The 21297-nt window shown below is 37.1% G+C and overlaps 1 protein-coding gene across 5 annotated transcripts in view; it reads right to left on the bottom strand.

The window, feature by feature from the left end:
- Nucleotides 1-8713: 8713 nt before the first annotated feature.
- Nucleotides 8714-21297, bottom strand: part of AKAP6 (A-kinase anchoring protein 6) — a 480213-nt gene continuing 467629 nt past the window's right edge. For 3 of the 5 annotated variants that reach the window (XM_045841112.1, XM_045841110.1, XM_045841113.1), the window contains exons 13-14: nucleotides 17855-21273; nucleotides 8714-12839 (exon numbers count right to left, since the gene is read on the bottom strand). In XM_045841112.1, coding sequence (XP_045697068.1) covers nucleotides 17896-21273 — 3378 coding nt within the window. In that variant the 3' untranslated portion in view covers nucleotides 8714-12839; nucleotides 17855-17895. The remainder of the gene's footprint in view (nucleotides 12840-17854; nucleotides 21274-21297) is intronic. The other 2 variants (XM_045841111.1, XM_045841114.1) reach the window with 1 other exon arrangement.

The raw sequence follows: 21297 nt of genomic DNA, 5'->3' as shown, positions 1-21297 counted from the left end.
CATGTACCCCAATGTTCATAGCGTATACAGCACAATTTACAATAGCCAAGTGCTGGAAGCAGCCTAGATGCCCATCAGTAAATGATTGGATGAAAAAACTATGGTACATTTACACAATGGAACTCTATGCAGCAGAAAGAAAGAAGGATCTACTACCCTTTGAGACAGCATGGATGGATCTTGAGAACATGCTAAGTGAAATAAGCCAGGTGGTGAAAGACAAATACCACATGATCTCACTTATAAGTGGAACCTAATTGATAAAACAAACAAGCAAGCAAAATATGACAAGAGAGAAAGAAATTAAGAACAAACTGACAGTAACCAGAGGGGAAGTGGGAGGGGATAATGGGAGGAAAAGAGGCAAGGGTTGTCAGGAACTTATAAAAAGGACACATGGACAAAGCCAAAGGGGGTAGGATCAAGGGTGGGAAGTGGGGATGGCTGGGGTTGGGTGGGGTGTGGTGGGAGTAAAATGGAAACAACTGTACTTGAACAACAATAAAAAATGTGAAAAAAAATGGGCAGGGAAGGAAGAGTGAAGGGAAGGAAACTGGGACTCAGATTAATTATTTGGAACAAAAGAAAAAAAATAAACATTCAACCAGAACAGAATGAAGAAATAAGAATTCAAAAAAAATGAGGAGAGGCTGAGGAACCTCCAATACAACTTTAAATGGTCCAACATCCAAACCATAGGGGTTGGAATCATAGGGGCCAGAAGGAGAAGAGGAAGAGCAAGAAATGGAAAACTTATTTGAAAAAATAATGAAGGAAAACTTCTCCAACCTAATGAAGGAAATAGACATACAATCCAGGAAGCTCAGAGAGTCCCAAAAAAGTTGGAACCAAAGAGGAATGCATGAAGACACATCATAATTAAATTACCCAAGATTAAAGGTAAAGAGAGAATCTTAAAAGCAGAAAGAGAAGAGGAGAGAGTTATCTACAAAATAGTGCCCATAAGACTATCAGCTGATTTCTCACAAGAAACTTTATAGGCAATAAGGGTCTGGAAAGAAGTATTCAAAGTGATGAAAAGCAAGGACCTACATTCAAGATTACTCTATCCAGCAAAGCTATCATTTAGAATGGGAAGGCAGATAAAGTGCTTCCCAGGGAAGGTCAAGTTAAAAGGAGTTCATCATCAACAAGCCCTTATAATATGAAATGTTAAAGGGACTTATCTTAGAAAAAGAAGATCAAAACTGTGAACAGTAAAATGACAACAAACTCACAACTATCTACAAATGAACCTGAAAAATGAAAAACAAAAACAAACTAAGCAAACAATTAGAAGAGGAACAGAATTACAGAAATGGAGATTACATGGAGGGTTATCAATGAGGAGGGGAAGGGGGAGAATGGGGGAAATGAAAAAGGGAATAAGAAGCATAATTGGTATGTACAAAATAGACAGGGGAAGGTTAAGAATAGTATAGGAAATGGAAAAACCAAATAACTTATATGCATAATCCATGTACATGAACTGCTGGGGGCAATGCTGGAGGGAATGGGAGTACCAGGCAGAGGGGGATAAAAGGAAGAAAAGAATGGGACAACTGTATTAGCATAATCAATAAAATATACTTAAACAGGGAAAAAATAAAAAATAAAGTGTCCACAAAATGATCAAAATTAACATTACTAATGGGGAACAGGTGGACATTGTTTATCTCCAGACATGATACCTTTAGAAGTACAGAGCACCACCGATGCCATATGCCCACTGAGAATGGAAGATCAGTCCAACCATGAATAAAAAGCTCAAACACAGAATGAGGAATAATCTACTTATAAAAGGAGGATTCTCTTCTTCAAAATTATCAGTATCATAAAAAGGTACAGAAAGGCTGGGGGAATGTTTCCAGATTACAGGAAGCTAAAGAGATATAACAATTAAATTCAATATCCAAACTGCATACTGAAGAAGGAAAAAGTGCCATAAGGGATATTAGTGAGAACAATGACAAAATTGGAATGTGAACTGTAGATTTTATAAATATATTCTATCAGTGTAAATTTATGAAGTTGATATTATGGTTATGTAAGAGGATATACCTATATCCTTATTAGGAAAAATACAATGAAGCATTTAGGGGTAAAAGGCCATGAGATATGTAACTTGTCTTCAGACCGTTCAGAAAAACACTATATAGATAAATGGACAGATAGAAAATGATAAATCAAATCAGCTAAGATATTAATAGGTGAGCCTGGTTAAAGTGGAGTATTTTTATTTTTGTAGTATTTTGTAAATGTGAAGTTATTTCTTAATAAAAAGTTTTAAAATGTCATTTGTTGCCCTGACCAGTGTGGCCGAGTTGGTTGGGTGTTGGTCCACAAAGCTAAAGGTCGCCAGTTCGATTCCCAGCCAGGGTGCATGCCTAAGTTGTGGTTTCAGTACAGCAAGGCACATACGAGAGGCAGAAACCAATGGACATTTCTCTCTCACATAAGAGAGAGAAACATTTCTCTCCCTCTCTTTCTCCCTACCTCTCCCTTTCTCTAGAAGTAAATAAATGGGGAAAAGAGAAAGAGAGGGAGAGATACATTGAATGTGTGAGAGAAACATCTTTTGCCTCTCTCACCAGCCCCTACTGTGAATGGGGTCTACACCCCATGCATGTGCCCTGACCTTGGAATTGAACATGGTCAATTCTCTTTGCTGGAGGATGTCCAGCCAACTGATCTGTATCAGTCAGGGCCATTTGTTATTTTAAATATTTATAGTTAGGTTTGTCACCATGGTAATACTCCCAAAAATATGATTCAGGAATTCTACTATCTTAGAGACATCTCAAAGATAATTAAAAAATGGGAGTAAAGTTTATGCAAACTGAGATCTCAGTATTTACTCTAAAATGTGGAATACCTTTAGGGAGAAAAGACCCATGTAAAGAGAAATCACAAAAAGAATGCTAAGGATCACAGCAAAGCCCACATTTTAATTTTATTAAATTAAATGTAAATAAATTTTATTAAATTAAATGTAACATCTGTTTGTATTTTTAAAAATTGTCTCTCTCCACCACCTCTCCCAAATATAAAATAAAAATATGGAAGGAAAATCGCATATTTTAAAGTATTTCTCAAGCAAAATGTAATGATAAAAATGTATGTTCTAGTTAAAATGGAAACAGACTCATAGATACAGAGAGCAGACTGATGGTTGACAGAAGAGAGGGGAGGAAGAAGGCTGCATGAAAAAGGTAATGGGACTGAGAAGTATGAATTGGTAGTTGCAAAATAGTCACAGGAATATAAAGTACAACATAGGGAATATAGTCAATCCTATTGTAATAACTATGCCAGTGGTCCAACCTGCTGCAGGCCACATGCAGCCCAGGATGACTGTGAATGTGGCCCAACACAAAATCATAAATTTACTTAAAACTTTATGAGGCATTTTGTGATTACATGTCTCAATGTATTTAATATGTGGCCCAAGCAACTCTTCTTCTTCCAGCGTGGCCCAGAGACTTCAAAAGGTTGGACACCCCCAGGTGGGTATTTGAAATATTAGGGGGACCAGTTTGTAAAGTATATGATTGTCTAACCATTATTTTGTACACCAGAAACTAATACCAAATAATATTAAATGTAAATGTAGTTGAAAGATAAATTAAATAAATATATCAGAGAAATTCCTGTTTTGTGAAAAAGAATAATATGCATGTGCAATTGTTAGAGAATACATACTGCCCTTATAAACTATGCATTGTGCCATTTTATACTTTGTTACTAATATTGGGTTTTACTTTTCCTTGCAATTTCCCATGATTAGACAATTTTTAAGCCCAATACAGTATCTTTCAAAGAAGTACTTGAAAGTACTATCAAAAATAAATTTTATAAATACCAAAAAATATATGTTCCTACTAGAACATTAATCTTGTCCTCCATAATTAGCTATTGCGTTCTTCTTTCATCGGTCTCTGACCTTTAAGGTGTTCTTGCTGTGTGTGTTTTTAATGCCTAACTTCTCTGGAAAACGTGCAGGGGTCATAAAGAGGCATAATTATATATAGTATATAATTTTCTTTGGCCTTTTTCAAGTGCTCATTTAGCTATCATTTTTTCTTTAGAATTTTCATAACAAATACTTTCAAAAATGAAAGTCCTTTCTTCAGTTTTGGCATGAATTATATGTTCAGACAGGAAATTTAACGATGTATGTTAAGTGAACACTAAAATAATCCTTATTTGTCTAGATGGACAATGAATCTCTAAAACAGGTTTTATTCCTCCACACTGTCCTTTTATGAGGAAACAAATAATAACTAGCCTGTCTCTCTAGTCCTCAATTTCCTTACTGTGAAATGGGTGTCACCAACCATAGAGTATTGCAGGATTAAGTTAAAGTGAGTATATAGTGCTAAGCACTTGGGTGACAATTATTCACTTTATTATTTAGATTGATTTAAAAAATAATATCCAAATGTGTTTACTGATTTAGACTGATTTCCTATAACTTACTCATTTTCTACACTAAACAATAAGTGGTAATTATTATGGTGAAGGTGCATCATCGAAGATTAAATTTTGCTTAAGAATGTTTGAGTCGCCATTGAGTCAGAGGTGACTTAAATAATGAGGCTTTGAGGTGAACAAGAATATTCTGGTGTCCCATCATTCTGAATCAAAGAGAGTTTGTTTTCTTTTCATTTAAAAAATAATTACCCATTAAATATTTCTTATGTTTAATTACTTTATTGTTGTTCAATTACAGTTGTCTGCATTTTCCCCCCACCACTCCCCCCGACTCCAGCCAAACCCACTCCCTCCCTCCCTCTCTTCCACCCTGCCCCTTGGTTTTGTCCATGTGTCCTTTATAGTAGTTCCTGAAAACCCTTCCCCTCACTGTCCCCTCCCCACTCCCCTCTGGCTATTGTTAGATTGTTCTTAATTTCAATGTCTCTGGTTACATTTTGTTTGCTTTTTTCCTTTTGTTGATTATGTTCCAGTTAAAGGTGAGATCACATGGTATTTGTCCCTCACCGCCTGGCTTATTTCACTCAGTATAATGCTATTTCATTCCTATAGAAAATGCCTCATAACCTGTAAATAATTAGTAATTTTACTTTCTAAGAACACTTTTATATAGAATTTGCATGAAAAGACATCATTGGTAAGAGAATAAGCCTGAACTTCTGAACTTGAAACACTGATGAAAAATATTGAGAAGAATGGCAAGTCATGTCTATGTTTAAAAGAAGAATTGTTTCCTGAACAATTAAGGAGTTTCCACTTTAAAAAACCTTGCTGTAAACCTCATCGGTCATTTGAGATCAGCAGGGATAAGAGCACCAATATGAAGATTGATTCGATTTTCACACTATTTTAATGACAAGATAAATTTCAGCAACTTGAATTTTTATATAAGAAGACACTTTAAAATAAATGAAACATATTTGCAAGCAAGCAAACATGCACGCATGGAGAGAATTATTTCTTTTGAATTGCTGACAGTGTAAGTAACTTGATCAACTAATAGAACCAGACTAATTCTATAAACCTTAGAGTGCTTTTTATAAACCAGTGGTTAGGGAATATTGGGGTTTAAAGAGGATCGTATGCATTTTTATGTTTCTAATGCCTTCAATCATTTTAGTCCTTGAATAAATGTTGCTGAATTATATTTGTTTTATGCCTATAATGGCCCATTCGTTTATAGGGAGTTGGAAATTTTTTAAATATCAGAATAAGTATGAGGACACAGAAATATGTTTTTATAATTTTAGTGTCATTTCTTATTCAATTGTGTATTTATTAATTTTTATTAAATAAATCTATTCCTATATATGTTTTGATGGTGGGGAAAAAGTATCAAGTTTACATCTGGTTGATCCTATTCCAAATTCCCCGTACAAGTGACAAAGGGGAAAGAGCAGCGCCACAGCCCAAGCAGCTGATGAATAGCTTGTGTGGTCAAGACATGAAAAGGTTCTGTATTCATCCAGAAAATCTTGCTGTTCCATAGCTTCTGTCTCTGTAGTCAATGAGGGATGGCGTTACCTGGGCCAAATCATCAGAACCAGCCATTTCTCCCTTGTAAATTTGAGTGCAAGCTTGTTGCATTTTACATTTGCTTCCCTTGAATTTATTTTTCTGAAGAACATACTCACCAGAAAGATCAAGTTCTTCATGGTTGTGGAACATCTGGGGATGCACATCCACACACAGGGTTGTTGATTCCCGTGTTCTTTGGAAGACCTTGCCCAGGTTTGGGGGTACTTCAATCAAGAGAGTACAAGCCTCAACAACAATCGTTCTAATATGATGTTACAAGGGGTTTGTAACCAATAATAAAGGACCAATATTCAGGAACAATTTTTTTGTTTAAGTATGAATTAGATTAGCTTCAGAGTTATCTGTAGAATATTATCACTCCACTCAGCTCCATTAAGATCCCCTCCGAGAGTGGGAGTAAAGGGGGTAGAGTCTTTCCTCTTGGAAATTGTTACTGCTTGGCAAAAGCCTGCAAGTGTCTCACACATGTGACCCTCTTCCAAGTTGCGTGTGTTGAAACAGAAAAGAGAGTGAGAAAAATTGCTTTATGCAGGCCCTGGTTTACTTCAATACCCAAGTACAAACAATCTTTGCCTATTATCTGCTTTGGCGAGGGCCCTGAGTCGAGGATCATAATGACCTCAAGGCATTGGCAAAATGCCTTTGCTGCAGAGACATCAATGTTGTGGGAATGACTTGCACACATCATTTTGTTATTTTACTCTGAAAATGCAAATACATAAAAAGTCTCATACTAATAGGCCATTGTTTTATGGAAGGTTGTGGTTGTTTATTAAGGAGGCAGATGTGACTAAACACCTTCTTTGGGTGTCCCCTTTCTAGGCATGTGGCAGTGGGAGGTGGCAGTGCTGTCACAGATGAATTATGGAAAAAAGTGGAAACCTGTTACCTTTTCAACATCTTCTATTCAATAAGGGAGTCCGCCTATGGACACAGCAGGGTCTGTGAAGAAGACTTATTTCCTTGGCAAATTCAGATTATTTGTGACTAGCACTTGGGAAATGAAAGTGTATCATAAACAATCTTTGATCAAGGTTTTACCTTTGTTTGGGTTGAAAAATACATTTGAAAAAACTGGATTTGAAATTACCTGAATTTAAATTTCCTTGGACTGCTTTAGAAAAACAATGAGAGAAAGGATTCCAGTTTATTGGTGAATTGAAGAGAATTTAGGTTGTATCAATTCTCCTGATGGTTTTGATTGAACAAATGACTTAGTTTGTAATTGACAAACCCTTGAAATCAATCAAAGCCATGCTGTATTAAGTAAACAAAATTTAAATCCTTAAACCAACTGTGGATGTGAAATAATCTTTAAGTTTATGAAACAAAGGACACTTTATTTTACTAAGGTAACATAAAACAGAAAATGCCAACTCAAAACACAGAATGTAAAAAATAACTATTACAGGTGTTAATATGTTACATTGCCTTTGCAAATGGAAATCTACCTACCGCTAAGAAAATGGTGTCAGAATTTAGAATACCATAAACCAGAGATGGGAAAACTTTTTCTGTCATGGGCCAAGCACAAATATTTTAGGCTTTGCAGGCCATATGGTCTCTGTCACCACTACTTAATTTTGCAGGTGCAGTGCAAAAGCAGCCGTAGACGATATGTAAACAAAAAGGTGTGGCTGTGTTCCAATAAAACTTTATTCATGGACACTGAAATTTGAATATTATATAATTTTTCTATGTCACGAAATATTCTTTAGATTTTTTTCAGCCATTTAAAAAACATAAAAACCACCACTAGCTCAAAGCCCAAACAAAAATAAGCAGTGGGCCACATTTGTCTCACAAACTGTGGTTTGCTGACCTGCCTTAGGCTAATGAAGCATGAGCTATAAAAGATACTTGAAGACACATCAAGAATGTCAATGACTCATTTGTTCTTCATTGAAGAGTAGCTAGTGAACACAATATCACCTATGTGCGATACTTGACAAAAAAGTTTACCCTGAGTTGAATAATGAGAAAATAATTGGACACATCCAGGTTGTGGGTATTCTATAAAACTGGCCTGGACTCTTCAGAACTGTCAGTTAGAAAGGACCAGAGGGAAAAACAAGTGTGGGGAAACTGTTCAAGAATGAAAAGACAACACCTAAAAGCAATGTATGACCTTCGTTTGAATCATAAATTAAAACCAAAATACCTGTAAAAGGACATTACTAGGGTATCTGGAAAAATGTGAATATGGGTTATCAAATGTTATTGTATCACTGTTACTTTTCTTGGGCATGAGGAAGATATTGTGGACTTGTAGAATAATGCCCTTGTTCTTAGATGATATATACTGAAGCACTTATAGATGAAGTATTATGATTAGTAATTTAATTTCAAATGGTTAAATCCCACAAGTGTGTGTGTGTGTGCATGCATGTGTGAATGGAGAGATGAAGCAAATGTAGAACAGTAACAATAAATAAGTCTGACTGATGAGTAAGCGAATATTATGCTACTAATTCAACTTTTACCTAGGTGTGAAATTACTCAAAATGAAAATTGGAAAAATATATACAGGAAAAAAAGACACAGTTGTAAATTTAGCTGGCTCAAGTTAGAAAAATTTGAAACATAAAATTATAGTGTTTGAAAAATAAGGTATTCATTAAAATTCTAAAATAATACCAATTTCATTTGGAAATTAAAATAATTATACTTGTAAGAAAGAGCTAAATCATTTCAGTGTGTTTTGTTGTTTTCATCTAATTTATTTCCAGGAATTATAGCATGGGGAAACCAAGTACAACAAAAATCATCAAACTTAGCTTCTCAAAAGCTCTGAATTTAGATTGTTCTGTTGTTGCACAAGATGCATATTTATTCAGTGACCAGAAATCTGAAATATGTTTTTTTCTGTAATTAAAACTTTCAAATACAAAAAACACCTCACTTCTTCTCATAGTCAGATCCACATAATTCTGCATACCATTTTGCTCACTAGATTTTTTTTTAATGTAGAGAAACTAGGTAGGAAACAAAATTAATGGGTCATCGTTTAATTTGAAGAAATCATTCTATTTGAGGACATGAAAGGCACTTTCACAAGAAAAAACTGTAAACTTTTGTAGGCAGAGACCATGTTTTAGTTGCCTTTGTATCTCTAATGTCAAACAGAGTACGTCATACAAGTAGCCACTCAATGAATGTTTACTGAATGACGGAATGAATAAATGAATAAATGGAAGGGGACCCTGCTTTACATGGAAACAGGTTAGGCTTCGATTTGATGTAAGGTAAAGATTCAAGATGACTCTGGCAACTGGACTGATCCACTGAAGGAAGTAATGGATTCTTATTTATTTGCTTATTTATTTATTTATTGAAATTTACAATAATAGAATAAACATATATCTTAATATAATTTTAGAGAAAACTTACCACTTAAATGTTCAGATATTTTTCTACATGTGTGATGATGAGGACAGTTCCTCAATTTCAAGGATTCTGTCTGTTAACATTCAGTCAGGTTGAAATGGATCTGAAAATCAAATGGATCTGAAAACAGCATATGAAGGGCTGTTGAGGGAATTAAAAAACAGGAATCATAGCAGCTGGGAGAAGATGAGTAACTGGTCTCAATTATCTTCAGGGTTACCATGAAAAAGAAGTGGTAGAAATTCTCTGAGAAGCTTATTAGGAAAGAATTAGGACCAGTAAGCAAAATTAAAGGTGGGTGAGGGGGCACTATGCAGATTTTAGTAACCCAAGAAATAGCTTTCCAACAGAGACATGCCCCACAGGGGGACAGATTGCCTTAATAGTATCACTCAAAGTGTGTAGGCAGAGTTGGCATGGCCATTTTCCAGGGTAACTAAAGAGGTAGCATCTACATAGAATAAGAGATTGAGGCTATTTCATCCCTTCCAACCTGAAAACGCATAGTATCAATACAATAAACCTGAAAGTCATTCTATAAATATGGTGTTGACACTAAATAGATTATTGATAAACAAATATTTTCAATACCTCAAGGTTTTCAATGTGTATATCACACAGGTAAACAGAATATCACGATCTGCTTGTTCTTTGAATGTTTTTACTGATAGATATAGACTTGGCATTAGTTAGTACACAAAGAAAATTTAGGTTGTCTCGGCATATAAAACAATAATACACCTCAACAGGTCTCTAGAATGTTCTTAGGTATTTCAAAGACACTAGGACTTTTTTTCCCTCTATATCCCAGGCCATTATCCCTCTTATCTTCTCAAGACTAGATTATTTTCTACAGCTACCTCCTAATATGACGTTTATCTCTTGTATCTTCCCTGTTAATCATCTTGAACATTGCAACTAAATGTCTGCCTAAAACTCCTTGTGATTAAATTATTATCTGGTCAAAAGCCTAAAATGATTCATCAATTTTGAAATATGTATGGAAAAAATTAGAAGGGGAATAAAAATATAAATAGTTATTAAAATGGTAGAACTGTAGACTAGTTTTTCTTAAATGTTCTCGGAGTGCTACTAATAAAGTCCTAATGATAAATAATAACCAGTGCAAAACAAAGACTTGACAAAATTTCCTTACTACCTAGCATATCACATACAGAAGCTCCGATAGAACTTTTTAAAGAGACCCTCCATTAAGTCTCCCAACTTACCTTTTCTCCTACTACAGCCCTGCAATAAGCTTCACTAATTCCCTACTGTCTAACTTTCTGCTCTCTTCTGACCCTTTTCTTCCTCCTTGTCTCTCATTGCTGCTTCTGTCTTTGTATCTCTTTTACCACTTTGCTCTTTTCACCACCTGAGGACAACGACTGCCTCTCCTTTCACTTCTTCCATGATGCAGGTGAGCCCCCTGAGGGCAGGACCTTTGTTCACTTATCGTTGCACTCACTGCGTCTAGAACAGTGCCTTGCAGATAAATGTATTAATGAACTATCAGTTGAATGAATGATTGTCATTTCTGTGACTGTATAAATCCACATATTATTTTTTTTTGAAATTTGGTATGAATTGATTACATACAAGGTCCAGCAGAAGCAACACCTGCTTGAGTGTGGTCGGTAGTATAATAATACGGGTGTAATAATTAATAGTTTTAATTTGAACATTTCACCTAAAATGTCAGATGGTGTGCTTGAGTGTGATGTTATGTTACAGAATTACATGCTTATGATTTTGTAATAAAAGAAATTGTGATAAAAAGGGGCATTATTTCTGCTGGACCCTGTATCTTGCGCAGTTTTCGAACAGCATTACATCTTTTTCTAATTGTTTACAAGTTTTGGTGTAGGTCTCTCAAGATGAAAAGATAAATGTTATCCATCTTACCAAATCCAATGTTTCAATTCAGCAAATTTGTATTGCATACCTACTGTGTTAGGCACTTTAGTAGGCATTAGAACAAAATTAGAAACTGCATTTAACAAGAGCAGTGAAGACCAACCCGAATATTTTTTAGCTGATTTCTTTTACACAAAATAAATACATTTGAAATCTATAATCTAAATCAAAATAATAGGCAAATTTTCTATACTTTTCTACCATCTTTGTATCAAACCCATTCAAAAGAATTATATAAAATAAATATAAGATGTATCCTGAAATCCAACATTAAAACCACTAATGATAAACAGAAATAAAAAAATCTAAAACATTTTTTTACTGCTTTAGGGGAACTATCTTTAATCATTTGTGTTCCAAGATCTTTATAGTGATTGGAAAGATTCTGAAAATTGTAAAGGCTTCATGTGTAGATTCTAGTTTAGGTCATTTTAAGCCTCTTATGTAAGATAGATATTTTGGAAACAGCTATCTATAATATTTTTTCCAGAACCAGATGCAATAATTTGGTAAAGAACACAGGTAGAAGAGATCACTAATTTTCCTTTTCCCCTAATAAGCTATGTTTATTATGCCAATTTTAATTACCATGCAATCTAATGGATTTAAGGCTTATATTTTCCACATCACTAGACATCACAAACATGAAAGCATTTTATACTGTCATTATACATCAATGTTTGTACTTGGTTATACATATATACAGAAATTATTCACACATCTTAACCTTGCTATTTTTTCCTTTCAACCCAACCTAATTTTACTGTGAAAGCAGCTTTTTAATAAATGGTATAAGAAATATAGCAAGGCACACTTTTTTAAAACTTTTTTCGCATTACCACCTCAAGAAGCATAAGAAAACCAAAAATGTTGTACATAATTTAATAGAATGTCATCAGTTTATAATATACAACACCGTATAGTTGTTTCTTGAAGTGCTGCATAGATTATTATTATTAAAATAAAATAAATAAAATGGAGCTTTTAAAGTTGCTTAATTTTGAAAGAAAGACCAGTGTTTCTCCTCTGTGCTGCAATCAAATCAAATGTTGCCCTTTTAGGTAAAACTCTTTCAATAAACATAGGCATCATACCATTACCAAAAATTCATATTGAAACATAAAATTGGTCAAGTACTGGCAGGGCTCATTCCAGACAGGTAAATTTAATGGACCATCAATTTGGTGAGCTGCAGAACTTTATAGAGCAGGTGGGGAGGGGAGGAAACAAACAGAAAGTCTTGCTGGAGAGGCGGGGTGGTGGAGGTAGCTTGGGACAGGAATCTGTGGGAGAACAAGCAGCTTTGCTGAACTTCAGAGACAGTCACCTAAAGAGAACCAGTGCACACATCCAGATCACAAGGTCACGTGGACAAACCGCATTCGGAAGGGTCATCTTGGGGAGGTCAGTGTCACAAACGGCAGTGACGTCGTGATGGAACAGAGACCAGCCTGGGGTGGGAGTATGAGGCCACCCCTGAGTTGCAGCCAGGCTTATCTTATCTACAGGAAACAAAAAAATGAAAAAAAAAAAAAGGTTTCAGAAATGTCTATTTCAGTTGTAAAACCCAGACCTTTGAGGAATCCCTGAAGGCTGCCATGTGTTCTGAAATAAAAGCATACATACAATATAAAGTGATTTTAATAGCCCAAGGTTCATATTACTGACTAAAAATGTTTCAGAAACCATGCATGTGAAAAAATACATTGACTTGTTTTTGAGACTTGGTTTCAAGGAAAACAAGAAAAGTCATCAGGTTTGACTTTTCCTCTCCATCTCATCACTCTTCCGCCTGTGAACTCAGTTTCAAGCACTTAAGATAGCCTCTGCTCACTATGAAAATGTGAGTCTGCCAATACCAAGGGCATCAGCCAAGTATCAGCAGTCATTCACAGGCCAGGAACCTAGGCCCTCAGGGTTTAACCCTTCTTCCAAAGAGACTGTATGTGGGACAATGGAATTGAACAACTCTGCTATCATATAGTGGTGAAATATTCATAACATTGTGATAATTTCAAAGGTTTCAGCCTGGTAAAGGATATAACTGGGGCTTCTAGCTCAAATACGAACGCATTTCATTTAAGGTACAGACAGTGTTGTGCAAATGAGAATGATTCAATTATTTCTGTACATCTGATGGCTCAGATACACATTTCCGCCAAACTCAATTAGTTCTGTCTATTTTTAAGCATCTAAAAGCAACCTTCCCAATGTGATGAACAACTAAATTCCAGGTTTAGGCAATGCAGGATGCAATTACTTAAGGTCCTCTGACCAGCTCTCAAATAGAGCAGGCTTTTGCTTGTCTGGGTTCTGAATTCTGATGTCAGGTTTCTTTAATGTCTTTTCAGAACTCAACATTCTCATTCTCTGTCTGGCTCTTTCTCAACAACCTTACAACCAGTTTAGGAGCTAGAAAATCTTCAGCTAATATGGTTTGGCTGGAGCCACAGGAAGTTGGAGAGAGAAGGCAAGTTTAAGAACAGGGAGAGACAGACAGGAACAGATGGGATGAAATTTGGTATTGTAACATCATGCAGTAACCCAAGAGAGGGCACAGTGCATTGTTCAAATGCTGAGGACATGACTCATTTGAAAACTGGCCGCTAAATAGGGAATCTTTAGGTGAGGCAAACCTGATCTTACTGAATGTTAGTATTTAAATTCTCTCTGGATAATCAATTCTTTCAACTTGGCCCACTTGGAAAGGGGGTGGGGGCGAAACTGTCTGAGACACAGATCTGGGCTGTGCGTGTGCATGCGCATGCACCTGTGTGGGGAGGATGCCCAGTAAAATCTTCATTATTTATCATGACAAAGCTAGTTATTCAGAAGTGCTAGGTAATTTAAAAAATACCTCACATCCACCAGGACCTGGATTTATTGAAATGATTTTAAAGGTATATTTGATAAAATTACACCTGTATTGTTTAGTGAAAAATAAATACACTATCACCAAGAGTAGTTTCTTAAACGTGCTTGGCCAGCGTTGGGTCAGTCATATTGAACACTTCATGCCAATCCAATTAACAGAATGGAAACTTGTGGTGTGTACGTGAGAAATGTTTGCTCTGACAGCTTTCTCAGTTGGGGAAAACCGAGCAGCAGCACCTTCGACTGTGCATGTGTGTACTCCAGCATGAGTAAATACAAGTAATTGCCTAAAATCTAAAATCTATGGGCATCCAACTATCACATTTGCAGACCAGTAAAGTAGGAAAGGCTAAAAAATTCTAAAGGAAATAATATGCATCCTGAGTAAAAACAGCCCCTCCCCAATACACCCACACACAGAGTAAAATAAAGCTGAAAACCAGAGCAAACCAAAAGGAAAAAATAAAAAGTACACACTGGCTGCATGTGATGAGTTAAATTTTTATACCACAGGATTTATCCTGCATGAAGTTGAGGGTTAAATCATTCACCAAAGATCAGAGGCTTATGATGAGGATTATGAAGAAATAACTGTCAGAATACAGCAAAAAGATTAGTGCAAAGTACATCTCTTAGGCAGGTCCTAGGAGGCACTCCAGACATACATTATACGCTTCCTCCAAATTAGGCAGAAATATCTGATCTATTCAGTTACCTTTCCTTTGATGTGATTTGCTGTAACTGACCTCTCTATTTCTATAGAAACATGGCATATAAATGAAAATAGTGAAAAGCACAGCAGTGTGCCTGGAAACTGGTACAAATGCATACTGTGTTAGATCATGTTAAAACTTCTCATACAGTTTCAGTGTGGTTTTAATTAGAACGCAGTAAATGAAAAAACCTTTTCAAAAATTTTTGAAAAAAAAAGTTACTTGCAAACTGTATTGCTATTATTCTAAGTTACAGCTCTTCTAGATGACATAATTCCATCATCTAAGAACTTATTTCTTAAAAAAATCCAGCAAGTTGAAATTAGTGAATTTTATTATCCTGATAAAAAGAGCACACCAACTGATAGTTTTTAAATGGATTAAAAACTAAGCTTTTTCTTTTGCTCTTTTAAATTTTGTACAAAGAACAATGACAAGAATTAAGCTTTAATAGGCATGGAACCTCATATTTACCAAATAAAAATTATAGTAATTTTTAGTAAAAATACTAAATATAACAACTATTTTAGTAAATAGTAAAAACTATGTATTCCTAACATTTAACACTGAAGTCATTTCAACATTTTGAGATTAAATAATTTGCCACAATTGGTAGTATTTTAACAGTATGTAAATTTTTATACCCAGGTACCCATGTTGATGACTGGTGAAAAATTTAGGTATCCAGGTGTTTTGTGTAAATGCTGCTAAAAAAAAAAAACTGAATAGGGCCAGTAAATGTGGCTATTTAAATGCCCTAGACTGGTAACAAGTCACTTGGGGGCAATGTGAGGTCTGCAGAAGTAAAATCTATCTGCTTCTCCCATAGCCTGGGACAGGGACAGGCAGTGCATCCCTGGGGGCTCACTGAAATACTGCTGACTGGCAGGCAAGCTGGCTGATAGTTCTACACTATCCCTGCCTATAAAATGTGAGGGCCACACAGACCCATCAGCACATTCACTTCCCCAAGTCTAAAGATGGACCTGCTCATCATTCACATTTCACGTCAGTACTAGTCTGTGTAAGGGAGAGAGGAAATGCCCAGAGGATCAGAAAGGGAGGCGGACACCCTGGAGATGTCTCCAGTGCTGGGGCCTCTCAAGCTCCGGATCAGCATGACTGGTGACTTGAGGGTCATAGTCACATAATGTCATGCTCAAAGTGGTACTGCTTTCTAGCCTTTATCAGCTCTCAGAGAACAAAAATCAGCCAGGCTCTACCAGCCCTTCTGCGGAGGTTGGCAGAGCCAGCGGTACAACTGGTTCTCATAGAACTTGTTTTGAAGTAGCTCATGGAAATGCAGTTACTCTCCCTTAATGGTCACTTTTACTGTGTACTGATGGAGAACGCGATTACAAGGTGGACATCCTTCACAGAAAATACATTTTCCTCTCTCCCACCTTTGTTCTCATTTGCAGCCAATCGTAAAGAGTCTGAAATATAGAAAATTAGTCAAACTATATTAGTGAGTAGGATGCCTTTCTTCAATTTTGCATTCTGAGTTTATTTTTATTTTATATATATATATATACACACACCATATATATATGATATAGATTCCCCCCTCCTCACTTCTAGCAGCTTGACACAGAATCACACATTTTAATGAGCCTAGGGCACAGGTGTTGCAGGAAAAAAAAAATAATGATGTTTGCCATTCATCTTTCAAATTAAATAATGTGTTTTTAAATAGTAACTTTTTTCATAATACATTATGAGAACAACATTTATCTGTCACATTTTAAAAGATGTATTTGTAATAAATGTAAATTACTTTTAGAAAATCAGTAATTAGGCTCATCAAAAAATAAACAATCTGCCACAAAAAAGATAATCTTTAGCATAGTTAAGTATAATAACTGTTATTTGAATAAGTTAACAAATTAGGGTAGATTGCTTCTGTAATTCATTTCCTATAGCACAAGTTTAGGCTGTGGCATTAAGCTTCTGGAGGGGGGGGCAGTGGTGGTGATGGCATTTGGCACCTCACACTTTGGTAAAACACAACTCTCACATTCAAAAGCTCAAATTTCCTTTAAACTTGATTGAGATAGTATATTCATCACTGGGGCTTAGAAATGGGAAATAACAGAATTTTTGTGTCACTTTTAGAACTATATCATCATCTCAGAATTACCAATCAATAGCTGTCTGATTAAATATGAAGGGTGAAATGACTTAAAAAATTTGATGGAAATCAGCCTGTCAACTTCAGGCAGAATTCAAAAGTTCTGTTTTTATCGAAATGCCATTAACTTGTCCTACATTCTTTCTGCATTTGCTTTCTGGGCCTGCTCTCAGTCTCTCTGTGTGGATAAATAAGAGCCTCTTCTTTAACATCCACTTTCCCCCTGTTTGATTCCTCAGACGTGGCTGTGATTAGGAGTTGTGACAGCACAGCCTTCCGCTGGGGAAGCAAATGTGATGATAGTTACTTGAGACAGAAGCATAAAAGGAAGGCCCAGATCAGAAGACACAGCCTTTAACCTAATCAGTGTTCGTCTTCAGGCAACAAAGGCAGCGGGCAGCTCTGTGCTCAGGAAACTGAAACAGGGAGCGTGGTCATTGTGCACACATTTGATCAGAGGGTATAATTGCAATTTGGAGGACCATGTTTTCCTCCCTCAGTGAAAGAATTTGGGGCCCCAAATTATTCAGTTACTTCCTGAAGTTTTGTATTCTCCTTGCCAGAATGATGTAATAAAATAATGTCACTAAAAATGTCATTTGTGACTATTTTTCCCTCTTGCTTCACAGTTACTTGCATTGTTGGGAGTATGTCTTCTACCTAAATGTCTTCTTCAGGTAAGTATGTGCCATAACTAGTCATTCTGACTAGTCTTTTTTCCTGTTCACTCAAACACATATAAAACATGTATGATGAAAATTTATTGAATGCACATCTAAAACATGAGAACCATACGTACCTTTCAATGAGATGATTTTCATGCTTGGAGAGGGTTACATCCTACCTATGCATATTTCTATGTCGTTCTTCATCAAGGTTTAGAGGATTTTCTTCACAGGTTAAAGTTTTGGAGTGGGGATGCGATGCGGCTTTGTCTTTGGGCTGTGCTGCCTTTGACGAGAGTCCTGGAACTCCAGACTTGGCTGAAGCAGCATTGTGTTCCTCTGGCATTCCAGACTCACCTGGGTGTTCTGAACTTTCTTTTTCACTGGCCAGCCTTGAAGGATTAGTTGACTCAGAGCTTTCACCACAGACATTGGAAGACTGGGGTACAGCATCCACTTCCTTTCCAATGTCAGATCCTTCTGGAGGCGGAGGATTGGAAAGAGCCACCATGTCTGCATCATCAGTTAAGAGAAAAATATCACTGGACCTAGGAGAGCCTGCTGCTGCTTGTATTGGCATTGCAGCCTCACTGGGACCTGCAGGTTCATTCAGGGAAGCGCTAGAGAAACGGGGCTCATCTTCCTCAGGGTCATCCTCAACACAGGCCTCAAAGAAGCATTCAATGTCTTCCTTGTCTTCTAGGCCAGAGTCAGTAATGTCCAGCGGCAAAGGGGTGTTGCTCTTCTCTTCTATGTAATTGGTGACCTCCCCACAATCACTGTCGTGAGATGAGAGAGATAAGTAGGAATAAAAGTCTCCTTTTCTCAGCTGGATGGGCCGGTGAGAATGTTCTAACACTTTCTCCTTGATTTGAGTTAATGAAGTGGGAGCAGCTGCCTCATTTTCAGGTTGGGATTTACTTTTTAGGGCAGTTGAAGCCATGTCAATGATTTCCTTAACAAAGTCATGTACTGAACAATCTTCAGCATCTTTTGGATGGAAAACAACTGGCTCACAGTCACAACAGGAAATGTCACTGATGGAGGCGTTTTCCTCAATTTCAGTTTGTTCAGCTCCTAGGCAGCAATCAGCAGGTTTTCCAGCCACACTTGGTGCACCATTAGATGAAGATTTCAGTATGTCAGAGTCCTGTCTATCAATAACTCTGGTTTCTGAAGGCAGTTTTGGGCAGGACTTCTCAGTTGGAGTAGAAGCAGCCCTTTGATTTTCAAAATGGTGGTGGTTTTGACACTTTGGGGGAAGATGTCTAACAGTTGGGGGGACAAATTCCTTTCCAGCAGTGTTTGAGTCACCTGAGCTATCCATAAATGCTTTACACTTACAGTACTCACTCTCTGAAATTCTTTTCCTGCTTGGGCCAAGATTTTCTGATTCCTTTGAAATCCCATGAAGTTCATCTTTCTGTTTTTCTGGAGTACTTTCAATATTGCCATTTTCCATGTCGGCCACATATGGATCTTTATTAACTTTGAAAATATTTTTCTTATTTTCACCCTTTGTCCCTAACTCATGCATGTTGGGCACATTCTTACCATTTCCATTGTTTTCAGAGAGACGTTTTGTGGAGCCATTTAGCAGGGCCTCAATGCTCAGTGTATCAGAGGGATTGGTCACCTCATTACTACTTATGTCCTTACTGCCCCTTATCTCATCACTGAGATTACACCTTCTCTTATCTCTAACCAAGGAAAGCTTTGGTCTAATCCAGGTGTGCAGTTCGTTCTTTATATAGTCCAGCCCTGACATCAAGTTGCAGTCTTCATAAATTTCATCATCTGTTGCAATACTGGAGTCATCATCCTCATCTTTGATGCACAGCTCTTCTTCTGTCAAGGTGAGGGTAGAGCTGGAGAGGAGGTCACTGTCATCTTCATCATCAGTGCAAGCAGAGGTGCAAGAGACATTCACGATCATGCTGACATTGACATCACTTTCATCAGCCACTGAACGAGTCAGGCGCTTCCTAAAAGAAGCATTTGATTCTGGGATCTTGTTCTTGTGTAACACAATATCCTCTGAGCAAAGAGAGAGCTCATCACTGCTGCTAAGTTCTGTAAGAGATGTTGGCGAGTCTTCATTGATAGAAGATGCTATGTCCAATGACAGCTGGCCAGTCAAGGACATCTTTTGGGAACCACTTTGAAGAGTGATATCGGAAACACTTCGCTTTATCTTTTGCTCTGAGGGGCTCTGGATATTCTCCAAACGATTCAGGAGATCTAATGTCCTTTTACTCAGTTCACCGACTGAGCCACTGCTCACACTTATGTCCCCAGAGCTGTGACAGCTAAAAAGATCTTCATTGCTTTTATAGGATGTCAACCAACTTTCTAAAGAAGTGCTTCGCTGGAGGCTGTCACTGCCATTTTTAAAGAGGCCCAATCCAAATAAATCACCCCCTGGAGAAAGGGACTCGACAGATGAACTATGAGATAAAAGGGAGAGCTGTTTGGCATTCTGCATGCCAGTGAGTGACTTCTCTACCTCACCACTTTTATATGAACTGTGATCCATTTCATGGGATGCACTTGCCAAAATCTTTTCATGGGGAGGTGCATCTGGTTGTAACTCTGGGGCTTGATGTTTAGATTTGCAGGATTTTTTATCAAAATAAAAGCCATGAAGTAAGGGATCCTCTACATGTGCTTTTTCATTTTGTGACTGTTTCATTATCATTGGTAATTTGAATTTTGAGCCTTGGAGGTATGAGTAATCATAAAATGTAAACACATCATGTTTTCCTTGTAATTCTTCCTCCAAACGGTCAGGGGTATGTTTGATAACACTGTTTAAGTCTCCAACTTTTCCATTTACACAACCCACTGGTGAAATGGATGACTGAGCACTATTTGGAAACGTAATGACTTCCTCCTCATCTTTAAATTTTTGCTCTAACACATTAATAGCATCTCCCATTGGCAGGTCCAGATGTTCAGTGTCGGGGTTACTTGGGGACCCATCTACCACATTGAGCAAGCATGCTTCAGAGTTAGTAGTGGTGTCGGTGTCTCCTTCACTGACGATTCCACTCTCGCTGCCGGAATTCTGGCTTGCGTCTCCTCCATGGCATGGGCAGGGCTTCACCAAACTAGGACTCCCTAGAAGATCTGGCAGAGATTTGGTAGATGAAAATGAAGAGTCTTTACTGAGACTCTTAGTTAAAATATTCGGCTGTGTCGTGCTGGTGAGCTTTGGACTGTTCTTGAGGAACGGCATGTGGTTGTCCTCATAGAGCTCCACGTTGTGGAGGCTGTATACTTGGTAAACGTGTGGACTGGAAGGGGCAGTAATACTTGATGTGTACTGAGATCCCCCACGGTCATCTGCCTTTTCTTCATAACCAGGTCCCTCACAACCTGTCTCTTCAAGTTCTAAGGAAGGCATGGTAGATCGGGGTTCTTGATCAAGGTCATTTGATTCTTCATTCAAACTAATTAACTTGTTACTTATATCAGTTTCATCCCATTCCAGAGCATCCTCACTGGTCCCATTTAGGTCCATCAAGCCAGGATCAATCACATTCAAAGTCTCCTGTGTAAAGGGAGGAAAAAAGAA

Source organism: Phyllostomus hastatus, unplaced genomic scaffold, assembly GCF_019186645.2.
Source record: "Phyllostomus hastatus isolate PE091 unplaced genomic scaffold, TTU_PhHast_1.1 phas_contig_348, whole genome shotgun sequence".
Taxonomy (NCBI): Eukaryota; Metazoa; Chordata; class Mammalia; order Chiroptera; family Phyllostomidae; genus Phyllostomus; species Phyllostomus hastatus.
Note: the sequence above shows the minus strand (reverse complement) of the source record. Positions and strands in the feature narration are given on the sequence as shown.